Here is a 26,098-nt window from a genome sequence, read left to right as displayed (position 1 = left end):
AATTGATAAAACATAGATAAAATGATCAAATAAATTCAAAATTAATCGATTCATCAAAATGATTAATAGATTAGCAAAGACTATTTTCTACCTATCTAGCAGCGATCAATGACACATCTATTACAATCGATCAAGCATCCGCCAGCAGTCCCAGTCCCAGTCCCTCCAACAACAATGGCACTAGCCTCACTCACTCAGCAGTGGGCTAGCATTGAACTAATCAGCTTCGGCCATGTCGACCAAGGTCTCATCAACGAAGAGAATGCCGTCAGCTTATGAATGTCGGCTCAAATTAGAGCACCGCATGAGCGGTTTTGATCTGTAAACTCGAGGATTTAGAGCAATGTCGAGTTAGATCTCCCTTAGAATTGGCCAGCCTTTTCTTACGATGTCATTGATCTTGGCGTCAATCTGCCTCTGCAACCTAGGGGGACAAAGCTCTGCTGCATATCCATTCAGTTTTGTTGCTAGGTTGGACCTCTCAAGATCTTCCTCGGACAAGTTTCCAATCAATTGAAGAAGAAAAGGATTGCGTTTAAGCTCAAATTTCTACAGGAAGGGCGGGCAGACAATAAGCTGACGATCTAAGAAATGCATGTATGGTTGTGTGCTAAAGGAATTTCATAAGACCAGAGATATCAAAAGATTACAGCTCCGCATTCTTTCAGACTTTAGAGACGGGATATAATCTTTTGTAGTTTTGGTCATGTTGAAATCGACAAAACTTGCATCACAATACTAACTATTTGAACAAACAAAAAATGGAAGTGCAATCTTAAAACTAGCCTCGTATTATATTAAATCACAAACCTGATGTTCTGGCTCCGCAGGATAAAATACTACTAGCTGTTGAATTTGAGTGGTAATAACACTGGTCTTTGATCGTGTTTGCTCCTTTTCTTTGCTGAGAGCAGCAATCCTAGATTCTTCAGTGCTGTTTGTAAAGATTAAAGACCTGCTCAGGTGATACGATTCAACAAGTCAGAGGACTTCTTTAAATGGGGTATGGTTGTACAAGAGGAGTGCTGGAAGTGAAAACAAGTACCTGTATTGATTCCCAACATCAGGACCTTGCCCGAACACTTGCCTAGAATCATGACTACTCCAAAAGACATCAAGTAGTTCTCGGAAACTTGTAATCCTGGGATCGTATTCTACCTGCACAGAATGATTTGATCACTTAAAGAAATTATTCCATCATCCACCAGAACAGGGAAAAGTAGCTGCTACTAAAAGTAAAACTAGGAGTCAAGTGTAAAAAATCTTGCGGTCAGAGGACTTCACCTTACCTTAATCTAATGTGGCGTAAACTATTGCATGTTTATAAAACTGAACTTCCATTTGCTACAACCAATGCTTGCCTACTATGTAGTAAATATTCTTGCAACTTCATCATCATCATAAATTAAATGAACTCCAAGCCATGGAAATCAGCAAGTTACAAAACTACGCTAAGTCCAACCTTCAATTTGTGTGTGCGTATTAGATTTCGGTTGTAGGTAACCTATAAATGATTTTACGCCTTGTTTACTTTGTAAGATGACAGAAGATTATACCTGGGACCAATGTTAATCAGAGCCCACAACTATTTTAGATTTGAGTGTTGTAACCTACCAATCCACCTTCTTCTTGTTAGTGCATCATAGTATACATAAATTTAATGATTTTATCATATCCAACACTCAGTCCACTCTGGAAGTACATAAGCCATATTACCTGAATGATGTCTTTGACAACCTAAATCAGAACCAGTATTCGATTGTACAAAAGCAACAATCCTGGTTTATTAAACAGCTACAAGCTACAAAACAGAGCTGCTAGAGAGCAGCTCGTTACATAGTTTATACATCAAATTATCAATCAACTAGTACAAGTACAACTAGTAATTCCACATTAAAACACACTGCAGACATGAAATATGAGGTAAACCACGGCTAATGGATAGAAATCACATTTACAGAACTTAAATACATCCTTAAATATTTGTCCAAATCTAATGCACATGGAATAGTCCTCCATTATATCTCGACATGATGATATTAGCTGTAACTAAACCCTGAATTACCTATTACTCATATCAAACGCTCTCAATCGCATTATTCAGCTCCATGGTCACATTAATAGTAAATTCTTAACGAAATCGACATTGGAAAAACAAATTGACTGTGAAAAGCTATTCTCAATACCCAATTAGACACGCGAAACAAAAATCCGCTAAAATCACAGAAAATGGAGTATAATGAAAGCGGAAAATGATAGGACTCTAACCTGCACGGACTCCGCATGGTCGCCTAAGCTTCGGTACTCGGGATTAGGCCTAGATCCGCCGGCATAACCAGCGGTGGTTCTGACGACGCCGTTTTGGCATCCAAACGTCGCCTCCGACCTCCAAAAGCTGCCGAGAGCGAAAACCGCAGTTTTAAGGGGATGATCGGATCCTTGATTTGGGTCATTGGAGATCCGATCCGGAAATCTGATGCTCAGTGCTGAGTTCGCAGCTAAGGAAATGAAAGTGACGAGGAAAACTAAAGCAGTCACCTTCATTCTCACCAAGAGGGAAGAATGCGAATGATTGAAAAACAGTAAAGAAAATGAATAATTGAAGAAAGAAAATGAATAATTGAAGAGAAGGTTAATTTACCTTGTAGTCCTGAAATAGGCTGCCTTATTTCTATTTTTATTTCCCTCCTTTCTTTCTAATTTTGGGTGACGTCTACAAATCATAAAAATGATTATTGCACCAAAAATCACAATCTTTAATCGTAGATCCAAATAGAGTCAAAACTTTAAAGAATTTAAATTCATTGAATAATGACACAAACTCGATTCATTAGTTACTCCGTCTGTGTTTGTAAGTGCTCTATTGAAAGACAATTCTTATTCTTCAAGTGTAGTAAACAATACGAACAATCGAGAAACGCAACACGAAAGCTACAAATATAATTCCTATCTCCAACTCTCTGAATCTAAGCTAAGACTCACAACAAAGATGATATATGAAATATCCTAACTAAAAGATATATACCAAAAAGAATAATTTGTCTAAACAATACGTAGATGTAAAACGACATCGAACTTCACTTTTAATTGAATTGTTATAACGGCCGAAACTAAATAGCAAACAAAACTTTCATCTTTGCACATATTGCATAAAAGCCCCTTTGATATGTATCTTTGCAGTCACCTATCTTCACAATCTCCGCCTTGACCAAAAGATCATAGTATAAGAACAGTAACTTCTCCTCAAATATGCCCTATCACAGGGCTCCCAACACTTATACTACCTGTTGAGATACCAAACCAATTAACATAAGACAATGCTTGAACTTTGAAGTAGACAAAGTCTGGTTAACATATCTGTTGCATTGTTCTTTGTTCCAATCTTGAGAACTCTCACCAAACATTTGTTAACAATGTCCTTTACAAAACGATGTCGCACATCAACGTGCTTTGACCTCTCATGAAGACACTGTGTTTTACTAAGTGCAAAACACTTTGACTGTCATAAAATATAGTCACATATTTCTGTTTGATTCCAAACTCTTTAATCATTCTTTTTAGCCAAATGCTTTCTTTAATTGCCTTAGTAAGAGCCAGATATTCAATATGATCTATGTTGTTGAGAGAGCAATAACACTTTGCAATGATGATTTCCATGATATAGCAGATCTAAATAGAGAGAATACATATCCTAACTAAGACCTCATGTTATCCAGATTTGTTGCATAATCTGAATCAACAAAAACCATTAAAACATCCTCTCTCAATTCCTTATTCTGCTCAAATAAGATTCCATGTTTTGATGTACTCTTCAAATATCTCATAATCCATTTTATAGCCTCCCAATGATACTGCCCTGGACTGGCCATATATCTACTTAACACATTAAATGCATGAGATAAGTCAGGCCTTGTGCAAACCATTGTATACATTATACTTCCTACTGCATTTGCATAAGGCACTTTCATCATCTCATCTTTCTCAGAATCTGTCTTTGGCTTCTGCTCATCTAGGGATGTCAATCGGGCCAGCCCACCGGATTTTCGGGCTAGCCCTATCGGGTTCCGGGTTAGTCGGGTGCGGGCTAATCGAGTTGGAGATTTTTTCGGGTTGTAAATCTTCAACCCTAACCCTAAACTTTCGGGTTTCGGGCTAGCTCATCGGGCTAATCAGGTTAAAGGCGTAAAAATAAAATTATCATTTGTATTTTATCTATATAATATATAAAAGAGGAGTTTTTCCCTCCATCTTTTCCCTCTCTTTTTCTCTCTCGTCTTCCATCAATTTTTTCTTTTAGTTTTTCATAATTTAATTCTTTTGTAAATATTGTCAAATTTAATTCATGATTTTTTTTCAATATGCACCTAAATTTAATACTATTGTATAAAAACATCAAAAATAAAAATGAATATGTTATGAAAATTTTAAAATATTTTATTTTCTCTCTTTTCATTAAATATTTTATTTTCTCTCTTTTCATTAAAATTTTATAACTTTTTATTTATGTTTGTATATGAAAATATTTATTATGACGCGTAACTCTATAATAATAATGTGTAAATGCTCATTTTTGTTATTGAATAATTTTTATTATACTTTATGCAAAGTTGTTAATATAATTTTTAAATTCAAGATTTTATTGAATAATTGACGTGAATTATTTTATTTTATTTTTAAAATATATTTTATATTTATTTTTATTTATTTAAATATATCGTTAATTTCGATGTTCGTCGTGCATCGCACGAGTGGACGTTCTAGTTATTCCTAATGATCTAATGTATAATGTATAAAATATACATAGATATTAAAGATATAAATTATATAGCAAAGCATGAAATGCAAAAATATAAGATATTCAAGATTACATAAACAAAATTATATTAAAATGAGATAGTAAAATTTAACATGTATCAATGCACTAGAATCAATCTGGATTATTACTGAATAATTAGTGGATTTGCCATGCACGTCTCATTGACATACAAAAAAATAATGGTAATACTTTAAAATGAGATACTAATAATTAATTTCTAACTAATGAGATACTAATAATCAATTTCTACAAAAAATCCAAATTAATTTCACTTTTTTTAATGAGATTGCACACACACACACACACATATATATTCTAACTAATTAATTTCACTTTTTTTTAATGAGGCTACATATATATATTTAAGCAAATACCATATATCTAAACATAGCAGAAGTTGTAACTGGATGCATCAGTCACAATTCCGTCAGCCCACCGGGCCAGCCCATCGGGTTTTCGGGTTAGTCGGGTGCGGGCTAATCGGGCTGGAGGTTTTTTCGAGTTGCGATTTTTCAACCCTAACCCTCTAATTTTTTCGGGTTATTCGGGTCGGCCCACGGGTTTTGGGCTGCATTGACATCTCTATGCTCATCAGATAACTTGAAATGGAGTCCAAAAGGTACAGATACTATTCTGGACTCATGTACATTGAATCTCCTTACCATCTTTTGAACATAATTCTCTTGCATAAGCCACAACTTTCCATTCTTTTTGTCCCTATAAATCTCCATTCCTTGAATCCTTCTAGCATCTCCTAACTACTTCATTTCAAAAGTAGATTCCAGATCCATTTTCAGTAATGCTATTTCTTGTTTAATGTTATTTCTTGTTTATTCTTACTTGCCCCAAGCATATCATCTACATATAAGAGTAAGAAAGACAATATATCTTTACCATCATTCTTAACATATATATACACAATTCATATAGTGATCTTGAATACCCTATTTTAGGCATATATATGCTGATCAAACTTAAGATACCACTGCATACTACTTTGTTTCAATCCATAGAGTGACTTCTTAAGCAAACATATCTTGTCTTCATTTCCTGGTAATATGAAACTGTCTAGCTGCTCAATGTATATTGTTTCTTTCAAATCTCCACGAAGAAAGTTGTTTTTACATCTAACTGTTCCAACTCTAAATCAAATTGAGAAACTAATGTCAAAAGTATTCTGATAGAGGTATGTTTTACTACAGGTGAAAATATATACCTCGTTATAATCTATTCATTCTTTCTGGTTGTATCCTTTTGCCACTAGTCTCACTTTGTACCTTATAAATTTCAATTGCAACCATCTCTATCTTTCTTTTAAACACCCATTTGCAGCCTATAGTTTTCGGTAAAGTTGGCCTATCAACCAGTATCCAGGTTCTATTCTTTAGTAAAGATTCAATCTCTTCCCTCATAGTTAATAGTCATTCGTCATTTTCTGTACTAGTAATAACTTCTGAACAGTTCTTAGGTTCTGAGTATAAAGTCTTTGATGCCACCACAAGAGCATATGCTATCAGGTCATCTTCCCTAAATCTCACTGGTGGTTGTATAACTCTTCTTTGTCTATCTCTGGCAAGCTGGTAGTCAGTTAGATTCTGATGATTTGTGGGAGTTTCTTCTTCCCTTTCATGTGTATCAATATCAGATTCATCACTACGAATGTCTTCATCAGGGCTTGCTTTGTTGCTTTCAGAATCTAATATATTCTTGTCTTTCGGAGGTACATTAGTTTTAAGAAATGGCATACATGTCTCATCAAAGACTACATCTCTACTAATAACAATATTTCTTTCACCAGGCTCTGTACATTATAATCTATAACCTTTAGTTCCATCAGGATATCCTAACATAATGCACCTTTTAGCTCTTGCATCAAGTTTATCTTGCTTTATGTGTGCTTAAGCTTGACATCCAAAAACTCTGAGATATCTAAAACTGACAAGTCTTCCTAACCACCTTTCTTATGGAATTTCATACCCAACTACAGATGATGAGCTTCTATTGATCAAATGAGCAGCTGTATTCACAGCTTCTCTTCTGGCCCCCCATCCACCACCATGTCGACAGTCAAGTGCAACCCACACCCAATCGCGCCGACAGTAGGCCATGAATCTGGTCTTTGATCGACCTTGATGACTCTTGTGACAATGACGAGATGGATAATGGAAAGGTTTTCCTCAAATTCCCGACTTCTCCAGCCATAGTGCTAAAATTATCCCAAAAATTGAAGTTCCATAACATAGTATTAAAGAACAAATTCCAATCCTTCTTCACTTAATAGAGATTAAAGTTGTGATGGTTCACTTAATAGAGATTAAAGTTGTGATGGTTCTAGGTTTTCCAGATCCGAAAATGAGAAAACTTGCTTTAAATAATCGATGCAGAGGGCGGGGAAGGTGGTGGAGATGACCATCGTGATGAAAGCCTCGGGTATGCTCCAGAGGAAGGGGGAGATGAGGAAGTCGAGGATTGCGAAGAGTGGGCCGACGACCTGCACAGCGGGCTCCTCTCTGTAATGGTTGTCGACAACTTAAAAGTAGATAAGGGGAAGAAAGGTCAGCTTGTTTGACTTTGAAGAATGAAGCTTTGGTGTTGAAATTTAGATTTGATTTTGAGTTTAATTTAGAGTTTATATTACACACACTATATTGCATAATGAAATTTTGATTTAGAGTTAAATTTGATTTTGTGATGAATTTTCGTTTGAGTTTAGATTTGAATTTGTGATGAATTTTCGTTTGACTTTATTGATGTGGAATGAAAAGAATTTTTTAAAGGCACTTTATTTGCAGGTATTAACAATAATAAAATAATCTTTAAACTCATTACTAAACATGTGAGACACACAATCATTTTCTCTAATTTTACATTTCTAAATATATGTGCCCAAAAGTAATAGGACATAATAATGGGACGAAGAGAGTAATTTTTTTCTAAAATAATTGTGACAGAAATTATATGTCATTAAATTTTTAATTTAATTTTATAATTGTTCTTATACAAGTTACGACCAATTGATATATTCATTTATATATTAATTTTTTGTTACTAGCGACGGTCGCACCGTTGCAAAAGCCATCCCAAGATCACAGGTTCCGCCACAAATCATACTTTGTCATAAAATTTCATACTTAATTTGACATAAAATTCGTCGTAAGTGACGATCGGATGTAAAATTTGTTGTTACTTCCGTGGTAAAAATTAAGTTTTTTTTTTTTGGTAATTGCCTGTAAATTCCTAACGTTTACACAGAATTGGTTTTTGCACCTATTTTTATTTTTCTTCTTTTAAATACCTAACCTTTCGTTTTTGTCTCAAATTTGTCCGGTCACCGGTTTTTCTTACGCCGACATCGGAAATGCCACTGTGGCAGCCGGAATCGCTGATTTGGCAGCCGGGACACATAGCCTATTCATTGACACGTGGCAAAAAAAAAAAAAAAGTAAAATCCCCCCCCCCCCTCGTCTTCTTTCTCTCCGCCTGCCACCACCACACGCCGGCGCCACCACCACCAGCGTCGCCCCCTGCCGCCACCACCACCCTCTCCATCCCAGAGCCGACCAAGGCAGCCGTGCTGGAGGCCGTCACGGAGGCGCTGCGCCTCGGCCTCGTGGAGTCGCGCGACGCCGCCACTTCACCCCACACAATTCCGTGAAATTTCAGAAAACTAGGGTTTGGGGGTGGGGAAGAGAAAGGGGAAGACAATGGGTGGATCTGGGCGCTCAATTGATGGAGGGGCGGCGTCGCCGCCTCGTAGTGTTCAATTGATGGGTGAAAAGGGATTTGGGCGCTCAATTGATGGATGGATCTGGGAGCTATGTTTCGCAGAGGTGAGGGAATCGCCGGTGGAGGGTGCGGCTGAGACTGAGCTCGTCGGTGGCATGTGAATCGCCGGTGGTGTGTGGCTGGGGGCGGTGGTGGCGGCAGCGGCGGCAGAGGTGGGAGCTATGTTTCGCGGAGGTGAGGGAATCGCCGGTGGAGGGTGCGGCTGAAACTGAGCTCGCCGGTGGCGTGCGAATCGCCGGTGGTGTGTGGCTGGGGGCGGTGGTAGCGGCAGCGGCGGCAGAGCCGGGTGGGGAAAGGGGAAGACGATGGGTGGGGTGGGGAAGATGATGACATAGATTTTTTTTATTTTTTTTATTATTTTTTTTAATTCCACATGTCATGAATAGGATATGTGTCAATTTTCGGCTGCCAAATCAGCGATTCCGGCTGCCACAGTGGCATTTCCGGCGCCGGCGTAAGAAAAAACCGGTGACCGGAAAAATTTGAGACAAAAACGAAAGGTTAGGTATTTAAAAGAAGAAAAATAAAAATAGGCGCAAAAATCAATTCCGTGTAAACGTTAGGAATTTACAGGCAATTACCCCTTTTTTTGTAGTATTAGTAGTGTATACGACTAAAAACACTTAATCGACCTGGTGTTAAATCAATCAACCAAGATATATTATCATTGAATTATGTTTCGGTACTTGTAATTAGATTATCAGTGTTATTATCTCATTCTTTTAGTGCAATGGAACTATACTTTTTTTTTATCATTTTAATTACAAAGATCAGGAGTTAATTTAAGTTGAATTGAAGTACAAAAGTATTGTTAAATATTGGATGGACAACTAACGTAATTCTTGAATTTCAAAAGTCCGATCGTGAAAGGTTAGAAGAATATCAAACAAGTTAGTTTCAATTTAAATATTCACATAATTTTTAAAACACTACAAAAAAACGCGAAAATAGCGGCCAAAATTACCGACGGCGGCGCCGCCGCCGGCAATTACCGACGGCACGGCGGCGGCAAAAAAGGCGACCCGCCTTTTGACTATTACCGGCGCATTACCGACGGCAAACGGGCCGCCGCTAATTAGCGGCGGTTACGCCGCCGCTAATTTAAATATATATTAATATAAATATATATTATTTATTACCGACGGCAATTGCCGTCGGTATTTACCAGCGGCAACCGGCCGCCGCTAATCACCACCGCCGGTGACATCCGGCGATAGCACCACCACCGTCCGGCCAAAATTACCGACGGCATTTTTCCGCCGCTAATTACCGACGGCAAATGTTAATTACCGAGGGCAAATGCCGTCGGTAATTTATTTTATTTTTTTTATTTTTTTTTATTTTTTTTTATTTTTTTTTCATTTTTTTTTTCATTTATCATCTAATAAATTGATCAAAGATAAAAATACAAAAACATTAAAATCAAATATATATTGAAATACAAGTGAATTTAAACATTGATTATTACTAATCTAAGATTATTACTAAGAATTCAAGATTCTTAGTAAGAAACTTATAATTATAACTTAAGAATGTTAATTTGATTAGTGATTCACTCATCAATCATCACTAATCCAAGATTATTACTAAGAATTCAAGATTCTTAGTAAGAATCTTATAATTATAACTTAAGAATGCTAATTTGATTTGTGATTCACTCATCAATCATCACTAATCCAAGATTATTACTAAGAATTCAAGATTCTTAGTAAGAATCTTATAATTATAACTTAAGAATGTTAATTTGATTAGTGATTCACTCATCAATCATCACTAATCCAAGATTATTACTAAGAATTCAAGATTCTTATTAAGAATCTTATAATTATAACTTAAGAATGCTAATTTGATTTGTGATTAACTAATCAATCATCACTAATCCAAGATTATTACTAAGAATTCAAGATTCTTAGTAATAATTTTATAATTATAACTTAAGAATGTTAATTTGATTAGTGATTCACTCATCAATCATCACTAATCCAAGATTATTACTAAGAATTCAAGATTCTTAGTAAGAATCTTATAATTATAACTTAAGAATGCTAATTTGATTTGTGATTAACTAATCAATCATCACTAATCCAAGATTATTACTAAGAATTCAAGATTCTTAGTAATAATTTTATAATTATAACTTAAGAATGTTAATTTGATTAGTGATTCACTCATCAATCATCACTAATCCAAGATTATTACTAAGAATTCAAGATTCTTAGTAAGAATCTTATAATTATAACTTAAGAATGTTAATTTGATTAGTGATTCACTCATCAATCATCACTAATCCAAGATTATTACTAAGAATTCAAGATTCTTAGTAAGAATTTTATAATTATAACTTAAGAATGTTAATTTGATTAGTGATTCACTCATCAATCATCACTAATCCAAGATTATTACTAAGAATTCAAGATTCTTATTAAGAATCTTATAATTATAACTTAAGAATGCTAATTTGATTTGTGATTAACTCATCAATCATCACTAATCCAAGATTATTACTAAGAATTCAAGATTCTTAGTAATAATCTTATAATTATAACTTAAGAATGTTAATTTGATTAGTGATTCACTCATCAATCATCACTAATCCAAGATTATTACTAAGAATTCAAGATTCTTAGTAAGAATCTTATAATTATAACTTAAGAATGCTAATTTGATTAGTGATTCACTCATCAATCATCACTAATCCAAGATTATTACTAAGAATCCAAGATTCTTAGTAAGAATCTTATAATTATAACTTAAGAATGTTAATTTGATTAGTGATTCATTCATCAATCATCACTAATCTAATATTATTACTAAGAATTCAAGATTCTTAGTAAGTAACTTATAATTATAATTTAAGAATGTTAATTTGATTAGTGATTCACTCATCAATCAACACTAAGGTTATGAATGGTGTATAAACTAGATTGATAAAAAAAAAAAAAAAAAAAAAATCGAAAATTAATAATAAATTAATAAATATATATTTTTCCGACATAAAAATAAGAACGGAAACGAGCCCAATCCGTAATTAACAACATTTTTTGTATATCATCTCGACATATTCTAAGGTTATGAATATATATGATATTGTATATTGAAGTAGACTTTAAATGAATTAATAGATACTATATATATCAATAATACGAGTGTTCTGTACTGGTGACCATTCGAAAAGAACTTCAAGGTTAAGCGTGCTTGACTTAGAGCACAACTAAGATGGGTGACCGACTGGGAAGTTCGTCTAAATTATGCAATACTGTATAAATACCGAAATAAATTGTGGATATACAATAAAATAAATAAATAAATAAAATAAATAAATAAAAAAAATAAAATAAAAAAAATAAATTAAAAAATATTACCGAGGGCAAATGCCGTCGGTAATGCCGTCGGTAATTACCGACGGCATTTTGCCCTCGGTAATATCGTGAACAACTCCGGCGTGTGCGCCACCACCGTCCGATGGAAATTACCGACGGTGATCTCGCCGCCGCTAATTACCGACGGCAAACGCCGTCGGTAATTTTCCGGCAACTCTCCGCCGTTCAACGGCGGTATTTAACGGCGGAAATGCCGGCGGCTTCGCCGCCGTTAATTGCCGGCGGCGGCCGATCGCCGTCGGTAATGGCGTTGCCGACGAACTGTTTAGCGACGGCGAGTTGCCGCCGGTAACGCCGCCGGTAACACTATTTACCGGCGGCCGTCTTTTGTTACCGACGGCATTTCGCCGTCGGTAATTCACGATTTTTTTGTAGTGAAATAGAATATAAATGTACATTAAAAAATAGGGGTTAATGCCCACTAAATACCCGAACTATTTTCATTTTCGCGTTTTGCATTTGTTAAATTTTTTTTGGTCCAGTACACCTCAATTTTGTTACTAATCCAATTTTGCATCCGACGAAAAATTTCGGTAAACTAACATATTTACGTGACAATTTAATTTATGAGGTGGCTCAAAACTTAAGCGACATATCAATTAGAATAAGCAGAAATTGTTTTTAAATGACGTGGAATAGAACGACATCATTTTGATTAGACCTAAACAACGACGTTTCACCTAGGCACGAACATTAGTTGTCGAAGGGGTTAAAAACGCAGACCATATATGTCTCCTCCATTTCTTAGCAAAGTATAAAACATGCAGTAGAAAGTCCAATTCACAGCAATTGCAACCAAATTCATCATCGGCGAGCTCCGGATTGTATTCCCAGCGAGAACTGGAGTTAGCAAGGGTCTGACAAGCTGCTTGAAGAATCTGTCGCGCCACCAGCTACTCAAAGAGTCTTTTCTATAACCTTATTGCGGCGGCTTCGAAAACCTAGTGTCGTAGCTAGGCTCGGTGAATGTCGTTGCCAAGGAAATGTGGCTCCGCTTCCACAACCTGATAGAAATCTAACGGCATTGATAGATGCGCTCTGGCAAGGAAAGAAGAGGCCGAGGCAGCACATAAATTGCGACATCGAGAGTGTCTGACGGGGAAGAAAGGAATTGGAAATCGGTGAAGTGGCAATCGGCCCATCTGCTGGTGGTGGGGCCGCCGCAGATGATGGCGCTAGGTTTAAAGTGGGGTTTTCTGTTGGGCAGAGGTGAGAGGAAGCGACGAGGACAGGGTGCAATGCTTAGTTGCATTGTAATTTAAAGAACCCTAATCAAAATAAATTAAGGGCATAAGAACCCTAATTACATCTAAATACTTAAAATTAAGATTAAACGACGATGTTTTATATATTTTAAAGAAGAAGTCGTCGTTCGGTATATCGGCCAATGGGGACACGTAAATTATTCCGGCTGCCAAATCAACTTGAATTTGGGGGTAATTTAACGGATGATGCAAAAATGAAATATTAATAACATAATTAAGGTATATTGAAGAGCAGAAAATTTATATGCAAAATGTGAAAATAAAAATAATTCAGGTATTTAGAGGGATTAACCCCTAATATTCAAATTCAAAGTTCCTATTGGACAATAACACTGTTTAATTTTATGAAAATTCAACAGACATGACACGTTTAAAATAGAGGTATAATTAGTTAGTCTACTGTAGCTAGATAATACACGTGACCATAATAAGAGAGAATTTTGTAATCAAAATATATGGACGTAGAGTACTATAGATTAGCAAAACTTGTGCAAATAAATTCAATCTTCCAAGGCCAAAGATGTTTTAGCATGTACAACATAGCAAGTCATAGCGATTGGTAGCTATGAATTAAACTAGAAACAAAGAAAGAAACCCTAATTATACAATCATCTAATCATGGCAACCAAAGAGCAGAAATGTTGTTCATCACAAGGAAGGGTTAATCCCATATCGTGGTGAAATCCAAACTCCTCTTCGGCCTTCTGCAACAGTCTCTGAAACATGGAATTTTCCAGAAATGAAATAGGAACTATGTATCTGCTCCTCTTCTCTCCCACGTATACTGCAAAATGCCCTTTTGGGACGTCCTTCCTCGACCATTTGCCGCTCTTGTTTGCTTTCCATATAGCCATGCCTACCTCTTTTTTCTTTTCTTTTTTTCAAATAAATTGGCTGCATGCTGGGAAAAAATGAAGGGAGCTAAAGCTATATATATATATACAAATATTGGAAGAAGCAAAAACATGTGGAGTGTGGGGGCAAACAACTAATTGTTGCATGGATGTTCTTTTTTCTTAACAAATCGTGTTGAGATCTTCTCACCCATTCCTAATGTGCCCTACAACAGGACAATTGGGCCATCCAATGCTTAATTTCTCATTCCCACCTTACTACCTTTTTTTTAATAGATTCGTATCCTAATTACTCATTTTTATAAAGGAAATAATTAAATATTTCCTCGTCTCGTTAAACTTGAGCAATATTCTTTTTCGATTTGTCCCGCGAAACTTAAGCACATTCCTTATATGGCAAAAGTTTTTCCCTTTATTCATATTTTCACTTTTTCACCCGCCACACTTAACACACAAAATACTAAATCTTTAAATATTTCCCCCCCATATTATATATTAGTCGTTACTTGTCATCAAAAGGTGATATTATAGTTGCATCGTTTTAAAAATCGTGCAAATGTTACAAATTAATTAGAATATTGTGTTATTGTGGCAATTAACCATTAATTAAATGATATGCATTTTGTATTATGTTTTATCCGGGACTATACTATACATATGGGTCTAGGCTATTTTGTCTTTATTTGGAAAGCTCGATTTTAATTTGGAGCTATATTCAACGACAATCCTTTTTTCTTGAACTGGCTTCTACAAAGAAGATACCTGTCATAGTCAAAGCCCAAGACGTAGACTTAGATTAATTTTAGTATTTTTATTCTTCTTGATAATTCATAGACCTATCTTTATCATATATAACATCAATATTGATTTGTTAAGTAATAGTATGTCAATTATAATCCGTCCTTTCGAAGTCAGGGTGAATGTTTATCTTATTTACGTAAACAAAGAGAGTTTAAATCCATCGCCTTCCTTCCCTAAATAATAATAATTACCATCCTTATATATTAATTAATTATGTATATATCATTTCATGTGTCATGTATGATTCTAGAGTGTATAAATGTGATATTATTTGAGATAAATTTGGAGAAAAATTAATAGGCGCACATATGATGATATTTTGTCCTAAAGTGTCCTTTGCCAAAAGGAGGATAACGTATATATCCACAACTCACTCAAAGATTACGTGAGAATGCAAGGAATTCAAAGACTCGACGTATAACTAAACTGCTCAAAAATTCGTCATTCTTTGCTTTTTCCCGTGTCACAAATACTTGGATCAAATGTCTCCCTGTTAAATGGGTCAACAAGATCCAAACCTACATTTACAATTTTGTCTAATTTGTAGTTATAAAAAAATAATTTCAATTTAAATCTTGAATATATAGTTTCATAGGGAGATAGGTCTAACACTAGGCTACCCTTGCATCGTCTATTTCCTTATTTGCCGCAAAAATGTTTTCATGACAAGAAACCAATAAGGGTGTAACTTTATTTTATGAAATTGAAGAAGACACTCTCTAACGGCTCTATTCAAGTCCCGTCTATATATATATTACGAAAGATCAAAATCAAATGCACTGGAGTTGCTACACATTTGATATCTCAAGCTATCCTTCAAGACAATAGCAACATTCCGAAGAGGAATTCGTTTTAAAGTGTAATATTCCAAATTCATATTTGTAAATCAATACTTAGTTTCTAGCTAGGCAGTACTCATTGTAATATTCTTAGCCTAGATTCCGAATATACACTGAACTATCCATCTATTCTTCATTGTAATAATGTGTTCAATTAGTTGGAGATCTCTTCGAAACAGTACTACAGTACCCCTTGTAAAAGATAGGTGTTAGAATTCGAAGGAGGTTGGCGAGTAAGCCACGTGTGAGTAATCTGAAAGTTGATAGAGGAGACAGACGCAAACTGTGCAAATTGCTTGAAACAATCACGACCACGTAACCCGTGGATCAGCTTAACGAAACTAGCTGGTTGGTTGACTTGCAACCTAAAAACAAGGAATCCTAAAGTTAAGTAGATTCCCTTGTTCAGCAGGGTTGTGGATGTAGGAATAGTTGGCTTTGAATCACGTTAAACCTTTGTGTGTTTTACTTTATGTTTACTTATCGTCATATATTTGTCATCATTAAGCATACAATCATTCTGCATCTATCTTATCAAATCAAGTTAGTTTGTGTTACAAATATTATTCATATCGAGTGATGATTAAGTTGATTTGATAGTCAAAGAGATTTTCATAAAGCTAATATTAACCACTACATTCCGCACATATCCAGTCATCAATCAAACTAATCAGCTTGCTAGTAGTAACTAGGATTGATTACTGAACACTTAGTGTGAACATACTTATCTGGAACATGATCAATCTACTTAATTAGCTTATTAGAATACATCAGCTAATTCATTATTAGCTGAACATGTTCTTTGAACACGTGCAACTCTAAAAAACAACGAAAAAGTTGTAATTGGTGTATCCCTTTCCCTCCTCCCCCCTCCAATACATCAATACGCACTTGCTCGAAACTAACAGTATGCATACGTAGTTAAAAGCTCCGGTAGAAATCATCCCTAACATGAAACTAGAAACCCTTTTGAATTATTAATATTCTCATAATCTACTATTGTCATTGGAAGAATATTATTGTAATGTATAAAGAACTATCATATTTGCATATATATATATATATATATATATATATATATATATATATATATATAGGGTGTGGTTATAATGAGAACCACACTTATCGTGAGAACATAAGAACTATTAAAATTAATGCATCTGCTATATAAATTAATGCATTCGCTATTAAATTTAATGCATCCGAAAATAATAAAAATTTTGCTCCCTTCAGGATTCGAACCCAGGATCTGAATTCATCCACCAAGATGATGCATCCACCGTAGATCTTGATGATCGAATGACTTAAAATGGTTCTCTGTTCTAATTTTATTTAGTGGTTCTTATTTGAACCTCTCTAAAATAAGAGCATTTCTTAAGATATAAAATAAGAATCATTTTCAGCCCTTAGATCATCAAGATCTACGGTTGATTCGTCATCCTGTTAGATGGATTTATGGTCCTGAGTTCGAATCCCAAAGGTAGCAAAAAATTATTTTTCACAATTCATACCTTTATACAGCGAATTCATACGTATTCTACATAAAATTCATACAGTAAAAATTGCTCTTATTTCTTATTTTAAGATGTGCTCTCACGGTAGCCCACCCCTATATATATATATATATATATATATATATATATATATATATATATCATGCTTCTTTTACATAATACTTTTTGTACATTATTTCTTATTTCTTTCATATTTCACAGTAAAATACTAAAAGATCGTGATCGGGAATATTGTAGTAGCTAAAGCCATTGAAATTTTGATTTTATACATTGAAAAAATTCATATGTTTATTAGTAGTTATTAATAAGCTAAGACGGGAAAAATAATAAGTGAAAGAAAGGGATCAATTAGATATTTGTCAAAATTTAATTCATTCAATGACTAGTAATTAGATATTTGTCAAAATTTAATTCATTCCATGACTAGTAATGTTTAATGCTTCTTTTCATAACAACTGTTAATTAATTATAGAAATATAAATGGTCCAAATTATTTATTAATTCCAACACTAGGAAACTCATGTACATGATCAACTTCCCATAGTTATATATGTACTTTGGCGCGCGTACGACATCATGAATGAAAGCTACTATAAATTAGTATGTCTTTTCAATGTTATGGACTACTCCCTCCGTTTTTTATAAGTGTCCCATTTAGATCATTTTTTTATTTCTCAATAAGTGTCCCATTTCAAAATTTGAGAGTATATTTATGACATTTTTTCTATTTTATCCTTATTTAATACTTGTATAAATATAATAATTAGTTGTATATATGCATTTATTATGATAATTACTAAGATTACAAATGTAAAATATCTTATTTTAATGATATGTGTATTTTGACGGCTGTGGACACTTAATAAAAAATGGAGGGAGTAAGTAATACTTTTTCTATCCCATCTAAACAATCCCCATTTTATTTTTACACGGAATTAAAAATATACACCCTATGTTCCTTATATTTATGTATTAATTTTTTTAGTACGAATTTTAATAAAAAATTATTGAAAATTTTGTTGAAGATATTGATAGTAGATAAATGATCTCACATTAAGATAAAATTGTCAAATGACGTATGAGATAATGTTCAAAAATAAAAAATTCGTAATTTTGAGAAACGTGCCAAAAAGAAAATAATTTTAGTGGACAAAGGGAATATTTATTTCATTTAAAAAATATTATCTATATACAATTTTTTATTTGTCCTTATTTAATTCACATATTATTTCTCACGAACATTAGATAAGATTATTTTAGTAAAATAAAATTTGAAGACAATTCAAATTTAGAAATTGAACAATATCTTAAAACATCTCCCCAAAAGATAAAGGATTAATTTCGTAAGATAGAGATTAGAGAGTATACGAGCGACATGTACTGTACCACTAAATTTAAAGTCTCTAGTTATGAATATTCAATCATTGAAGATGCTTTGATAAGACTGGATGGTCTGCCCTTAGCATTAATTGCTTACCAACATGTTTCATCCGATTCAATGCATGGCCAAACTAACTAATCGTATGTCACATATCTCTTGGCTTAGATGTAACTTACCATCTCTGCCGATTTAATTGGTACAATAATGCAGGACAAAATTTGTCTGATCAAAAGGATTTTTTAGGACAGTAACTTAGGTTGATTTAAAAATTAAGACAATAATTTTCAAATTTGTAAAACTAGGACACTAATTAATAAGTGTTGCACTCGCAGGACATTTTTCAGCCAACTATCGAATTTTTGAATTTTTTTGCATGAAATATGAACCAAGCACACGACATCCTATCTGGAGCAGTAAAAATGACGTGCTTGCCACATAATCAACCCTTCCGCGCGGGTTGTCATGTGCTTGGTCCGTGCAAAAAAAGTCTCAAAATTCAATAATTGACCCATAAATGTCCTGCGGGTGCAACGCTTATTAATTAGTGTCCTATTTTTATAAGTTCGGAAGTTATTATCCTAATTTCCAAATCAACTTAAGTTATTGTTCTAAAAAACCCTCTAACTCAACAAAATATGATTAAATATTTTTAAAATAAATTTTTATTTAGATCTTTTCCTTCAAAATAAAAAATAACTTAATTAATTTTATTATTTTCTCTATATTGTACTAGTTTTTTTTGTGATTTTCGAGTAACCTTTTTCAAATTTTACTATTTTTAAAATACAAAAATTACAAAAAAAAAATTATTAAAAAATTACAAAAAAACTACAATGTGGATAAAACAATAAAACTAATTAAATTCTTTTTAAATTTAAACTAATTTTTTTAAATAAATCAAAATTTTAAAATATTTATCCTTTTCTTTGTTCGGATAAATTTTGTCCAAATAACACTACTCATTTAATTTTACCATTTTGAATTGAGCAATGCAAATATCGTACTCTTAGAGGGCATTTACTTTAAAAGATTAATTTTGTCCAAATAGTACTACTCATTTAATTATACCATTTTGAATTGAGCAATGCAAATATCGTACTCTTAGAGGGCATTTGCTTTAAAAGATTAATCTTGATATATCAAAATAGTAAGGATAATCCCTTATTTAATTTGATGGATTAAAACTTTAGGATATCCTAGAACCCTTAATTATTTCAATCATTTAAGCTAATCTTGCTTGATTTTTATCTCATTAAAACGATGGGATTGAAAAAAATTTAATCTTAAATATAAAAATACTCGATCATGCAAAGTAAACACCCCTTATTGTATATGGCACGACTAGGGGTTTCATGCTTTCAAGTTGGATCAACTATTTTTAATGGTAATAGTACACTTCATCAAATTTTAAATCATCTAATTGTATTGTAATATATCACTTTTTAATAGACGAAGAAGATATAGATAAATCATCTAATTTATTTTCTACCTTCCTTTTCGTGTATATGTTAATTTAAGAAATAAGAGATGGCAAGTAAAAGAAATACTACTTCCTCCGTCCACGAAAGAAATTCCTATATTTTCTTTTTGAGACGTCCACAAAAGAACTTCCTACCTATTTTTGGACTATACCCTACCACTTATAATCCTCTTACTTTTCACTTTTCACAACTCCCAATATTAATTATAACATCTTTTCACCATTCCCAATATACTCAATTACCTTTTATCCACTCTCAATACACTCAACAATATTTTTTCTTAAAACTCGTGCCACCCCTCCTAGGAAGTTCCTTCATAGACGGAGGGAGTATAAGAGAGAAGCATCATTTATAGGGACATCAATTAGCAATTTATACAATATGTGAAAAAATATATGTAAATTTACTAGCCCGCCCATCTAGCGTAGGAAAATCTAGCCCGAAAATGAGCGATTAACATCCATGTACGACAACATAATCAACATACAACTAGAGCATATAGTAACTCTGAAAAGGAAATGAAAAGTCATTTTGCAATAGAGAACTACGTTAAATGCATCACGCGCGACCACATTCGCAGCAGCACTATAGAGCGCAACCAAAAGTCGCGCTAGATGCGCTGCACAATTTCTTTTCTCGAGAAAGCTACGAAAAAAATACCATACCATTCCATAATTGCATCTTCTGTGCTCCTGGGGCGTTGTCCAGCATTATTAATTGGAACGAAAGCGATACCTGTAGAGGAAGGTGGTTAGATGCATAACAGTTTGCAAACACAAACACCATCATAATCAATAAAAGTTGGACCAAGTCACCAAACCACCTACCGTGATGTACCATTGCACCACCACCACATAAGCCTTTCGTCCTTGTTCACATATGTTTGTCCTCACCTCATCAGACGTAGCAGATTTAAGATAAATGCTCTGGTATATCTACCCATGTGCAATACCAAATTCTAATAAATCAAACATCGGAAAGGAACAAAGCTCCTACAATAGTCTTGCCCCCTAACCAGAAGAAGCACCACCAGAAATGAGAATATTTTCCGGTGATGGAAAAGTAGATATCTCCTATTGCACAGGGGGACCAGTCAGCCACCTTACCTATCTTCCATATCTCCCATTCCGCCACGCATATTATCCACAGGAACTATTCCAAATCAAGCAGCAGAAACAACGTTCAAGTACTTTGCATGATTGATAAGAGGACCAGAACAGAAAAGGATCTTAATATTACAAGGAGTCAAGTGCAGGCAAATTTAAACATAGTACCCACTGTTCAACATAGTACACACGTCTGGTGTAAAGTAAACGCCCACTTAATCATGCAAAGTAAACGCCCACTTATTATTACATGTACTAAGTTCAAGTTATTCAACATAGTACACACGTCAGGTGTAAATCAGTCTACGGTCCCTGGTCCATGCCGGGTGTTAGGTTCTTCTTCAGTGATACAGCACAGAGAATCAGAGATATTAGAAGCTTGAGTTCAAAGGACCAGAACAGAAAAGGATCTCTATATTACAAGGAGTCAAGTGCAGGCAAAATTAATTGCAATGACAATGACTTTCGAACTTGGCATGTGCAACATGTTAGTATGTTATTCTCGCCTACCAAGATCATCTCCCATATTATACCTTCTGAGAGGAAATGAATCTGAATTTAATGCTGTGTACAACTGTTAAGGATTCCTCTTGAAAGAGATACCAGAACATAGGCAAGGCGTTCTATTTTTCAGTGTTGTACAGACAAAATATGACACCACCACCTTCTCTGCAAAACAATAATTTCTCCTCTAATACAAGACAATGATGGTCCTCAAATGCAAATGGAGAGCATGAGGAATAAGAAACGTCTACGGGGAGAATTATCAACAATTAAAGTTTTCCCTGTCCTAAGCTAATACATATATGTACATATCCATGGTTTATCCCAATATCGTTTTACCATGATTCATCATGTGCCATGTCCCCTAACCAGAACCTGGTTTCCATGACTGTAGTGGCAGCCCATCGATGACGCTCAGTTGCCTTCTTAGCTTGATAATATGGGCTTGGACCTACCATAATGTAGACAAAGTCAGAAGAATTGTCCATAATATGCCAAAATCTGAAATACAGACACTAATGCCTGATTGTGACAGTCAAAATAATCCCCATGAATCAATATCTCCCATAAGAAATGGCAAGAAATTGACAATTGAAACACAGGAAAAAACCAGTTACAGCTAGCATAGATGACTAATGAGAAAGGAAGAATAGGACATTTTTTGGATGAGTTCAGTGCTTGATAGTATAAAATAACTAAAGTTCAAATCACAAAGTAATCAACCAACAGAATAAAACGAGGACACAACTATATGTCGAGAGTATGAAAGCAATTAAGTTAACACCACTTGCACATGTAACATCCTAGGTAATTTTGAAATTGCAACTATATTCAGTTCATGCTTGCACCGACTCTTGCACCAATAACACCATGCCTGTACATAAGTCAACCATAGAAGAAACAATAAAAATTGCTTTACTGCTCTACAAAATGCCATGGAAATCCATCTTATAAGATGATCAGAAAAAATAATGGTATATACGGAGCAACTTAAATAAATTTATTCCTCTATAGAAATATTATTTTTTCATTTTTAAAGCTTCTGTTCAGAGAATCAAGAATCTCCAATTGGTAAGGCAGGTGTGAAGGATCGGATGTTAAGGGAAAATATAAATTAATTAGTCTCACTGAATAACTGCAGATTGGATGATATTATGCAAATGAAACTTTTTGTTCTGGATATTGGAAGTGGTTGCTTCCACTCTTCCCAACCCACTTAAGAAAACGTGTGAATAATTATTAAAATATGACAATTTGGCATCAAACTTTACAGTCACAACAGTCTGAAAAATAGTGGACTATCCAAATGAATTTAGATGAGCAAAGTGATCCCATATCCGTCTTGGTTTCTCGTAAAAGCATAAAATGCAGTGAATTTTAATAATTTTCTTGGATAATAATTGACCTGAATGAGCACCATTCCCCCCCCCCCCCCCCCCCCCAAAAAAAAAAAAATGACATCTTCCATCAGATTATGGAGCATACACATATGTAGAAGATTAGAAACAGAATCAGGACAGTGAAAAAAAAATCCCCGCATGGCAAATACTCTGCAGCAAGTATGATTGATGGGAATTTGTGGCAAAGACGTCAAAATTAATTTTCAGGCATGTCCTCATGCAATTATGGTTCCGCTAATATGCCAAGGGAACACAAATGCCTTACCTGCTGACGAGCAGCAGCAAGTTTTAACAGCTCATCTGCCTCAGAGAAATTGATAAACCATTGACTCAACGGGTTGTCTTTGGTATCACCTTTCTTTTCATTCAGATCTTCTGTATAGGTACCATAAAAGGTAGGAAGAGATAAGATTGTCGCCCATCATGCCAAGAATAAACAAACAACATGGAAGTAAAATAGATGGTAATGGCATTACCAGTGGGCAAGTTTAACATGACTGGAAGTCGAGGCACAATTACAGCAGGATGCTTCTGGATGCGAGCATAGAAACTCTCAGAGGGATCAGGAAAGACTATCTCATTGTATGTTTCCACGACAACAGGCTTTTTAGCTGACTGAGGACCACTTTCATCTTCAGCATACAATTTAAGATGGTGATACCTAAACATAGAAAGACATTATCAAATATACTGGTGAGCAATGAAGAAGCATATTCAAAGTCAAAATTAAAAGAGACTTACAAATCCAACTGCTTTTCACAAACATCATTGTGGAAGAAAAGAGAGATGGCAATTTCAAATTCACCCCAACCACACTCCGATAACTCAAAAGGTGGTGACTCGACGACTCTAACAGGGTTTTCAAAACTTGGATGCAACTGAAATACAGCACGCTTGATCACTACCCCAATATCCTCATTTGTTGCCCCTCGGACATAGACAGTCCACCTGTGTGACTGAGTTCTAATAACAAACAAAGACATCCGATAAAATCATCAACTAAGTTAATTGGTCTGCAAGAGTTCCCAAGGCCCACCAACAAAATGAGCTATGACAAAAAAAACAGGCATATAACTCTGATATTCAACTTACTCAGAGGCCTTTCTACCAAGCCAAAAGGCAATTGTCCCATAAACTATCGGAACACAAATTTCAACATCTTTGAGTCTCTTTTGCAAAATCTGCAAGGCATCCATAAAACATTATGTTAAAACTACAAGCATTGCCAGCTCAATGACAAAGATTATCAACACATCTTTTGGTGGAATTGAATAATAATGACCATCAGGAAGAAGTTATGACAAGACACGAGATTCATCGTTGATCTTACCCTCTACAAGAAGCAGAAAAGAGTAGTTCAAATAGAATATTACTGTATCAGTATGAACCTAATAAAGTTTGTAAATTGTATAGCTTCCAAGGGTTAGTTTTGTTCTCAAAACGAAATTGAACAGCAGGGCAACTATAAACCAGATAGGCAGATTAATAACACTATTTGTGTATGTCCACGTGTGTGTGTGTGTGTGTGTGTGTTAACATAAAACAAAAGTTAAGGTAGTCAGTTTCAGTCTGATAATAGTAATAGTCATTAATACAGATTCAGTTTCGAGATATGAAGGATTTAGTTGTTGTATTCGCTGCATCTCATGCTTTTCACCAGTTCTGAAGCCAACCCAGCTAGTCAAAAAGATCGATTATACACAAACACCTTAACTTCAGCCAAGCCCCGCAGAACAAGTAGTCAAAGGGTGATTGTACATATCTTGGACGATGTGAATGCATGGAGTAAAACGAGGTATGGAAAATTCCGTTAACTAACTGTTAGTATACAAAGGGATAAGAATTATATACTCAAAGTGTGACTGAAGTTCATTTACTGATGCATTCATGTCTCTATGTTGTCCATGCAGCTTGCTATGCCTATGCATATGCAGTTCATACGACGGAAACAGACTAAAGGTGGACATCACAAATCCATAATACCTAAAAACACGATAGAAATACTGCATGCTTGTGTAAACATACTTCATAAGCGTACAAACTAAAGAAAATGTGACAAATATTTAAAATTGGAAATCAAATTGGGTAGAAAGAGCTACCTTTTTGTCTCCGTCGTCAGAAGCTCTAGTAATTTTGATCCGCTGTGGCTTTAGAGTGGGTTCGTTGGTATTTCGTTCCGGCTGACCGTCAATTTCTACTATTTCAGCCATTGCCGAGCATCTGCAAAGTAGAATTTCGCTATTTTCGTTTCAGATGATTTAGGGATTTTGACAATAAATTAGGGTTTATATTTTCAGTGCATTTGGCGCTAGTGCCTTGTGATTTTGACTCATGCTTGGCTTAGGCTGTCGGGCCCTGTACCATTGGGCTTTAGTCCAAATAAATTTCTTCGAGATATTACACCCACTGACTTGTTATTAAATTTTTTTCCCAAATATAATTTGGATAAGTTTGTTACATTGGGCTGTCGGGCCCCGTACCATTGGGCTTTAGTCCAAATATATACTCTCCTCGTCCCTTAAGAAGTGTCCTACTTTTTTTTTTTTTAATTATCCCACAATAAGTGCCTTATTTTTAAAACTAGAGTCAGGCGATGAACCTACCCGATGTGAATGCTCAAAGTATATTTTGTCTTTTAATTTTCAATTAGTATACGCCTATTCGTGCGATATACGACGGACATCGAAATTAAACGATACATTTAAATAAATAAATAAAAATAATAAAAAATTTAAATATAAACAAATACAACATACTCCCTCCGTCCACGAAAGAACTTCCTATATTTCCTTTTTGAGACGTCCACAAAAGAACTTCCTACCTATTTTTGGACTATACCCCAGCACTTATAATCCTCTTACATTTCACTTTTCACAACTCTCAATATTAATTATAACACCCTTTCACCACTCCCAATACACTCAACTACCTTTTATCCACTCTCAATACACTCAACAATATTTTTTCTTAA

The 26,098-nt window shown here is 34.7% G+C and overlaps 4 protein-coding genes across 5 annotated transcripts in view; 1 reads left to right on the top strand and 3 right to left on the bottom strand.

Annotated features, from left to right (window-relative positions):
- Positions 1–26,098, top strand: part of LOC131001633 (uncharacterized) — a 465,975-nt gene that overhangs the window by 420,648 nt on the left and 19,229 nt on the right. The gene's annotated exons all lie outside the window — the stretch shown is intronic.
- On the bottom strand, positions 3–3,138 carry LOC131001667 (peptide methionine sulfoxide reductase A5). Its single transcript, XM_057928229.1, has 4 exons — positions 2,269–3,138; positions 1,046–1,158; positions 811–955; positions 3–549 (listed from the first exon to the last, which is right to left on the bottom strand). Exons 1-4 carry the CDS (start codon positions 2,542–2,544, stop codon positions 352–354), a joined length of 732 nt encoding a protein of 243 aa, XP_057784212.1. The 5' UTR covers positions 2,545–3,138; the 3' UTR covers positions 3–351.
- LOC131001707 (auxin-responsive protein SAUR50-like) lies at positions 13,724–14,282 on the bottom strand. The gene has a single exon (XM_057928288.1). It carries the CDS (start codon positions 14,099–14,101, stop codon positions 13,856–13,858), a length of 246 nt encoding a protein of 81 aa, XP_057784271.1. The 5' UTR covers positions 14,102–14,282; the 3' UTR covers positions 13,724–13,855.
- On the bottom strand, positions 21,761–25,483 carry LOC131001658 (transcription initiation factor TFIID subunit 14b). 2 transcript variants are annotated; one of them, XM_057928219.1, is made up of 6 exons: positions 25,227–25,483; positions 24,220–24,308; positions 23,869–24,090; positions 23,604–23,788; positions 23,393–23,502; positions 21,761–22,178 (listed from the first exon to the last, which is right to left on the bottom strand). In XM_057928219.1, the coding sequence occupies exons 1-6, from the start codon at positions 25,335–25,337 to the stop codon at positions 22,092–22,094; spliced, it is 804 nt and encodes a 267-aa protein (XP_057784202.1). In that variant the 5' UTR covers positions 25,338–25,483; the 3' UTR covers positions 21,761–22,091. The 2 variants fall into 2 exon arrangements, with proteins under 2 accessions (XP_057784202.1, XP_057784203.1); XM_057928220.1 differs by having other exon boundaries at positions 23,393–23,499; positions 25,227–25,446.

This window comes from Salvia miltiorrhiza, chromosome 8 (assembly GCF_028751815.1).
Source record: "Salvia miltiorrhiza cultivar Shanhuang (shh) chromosome 8, IMPLAD_Smil_shh, whole genome shotgun sequence".
In the NCBI taxonomy this organism is placed as follows: Eukaryota; Viridiplantae; Streptophyta; class Magnoliopsida; order Lamiales; family Lamiaceae; genus Salvia; species Salvia miltiorrhiza.
The sequence above is the reverse complement of the archived record's forward strand: the minus strand, read 5'-3'. Positions and strand labels throughout refer to the sequence as shown.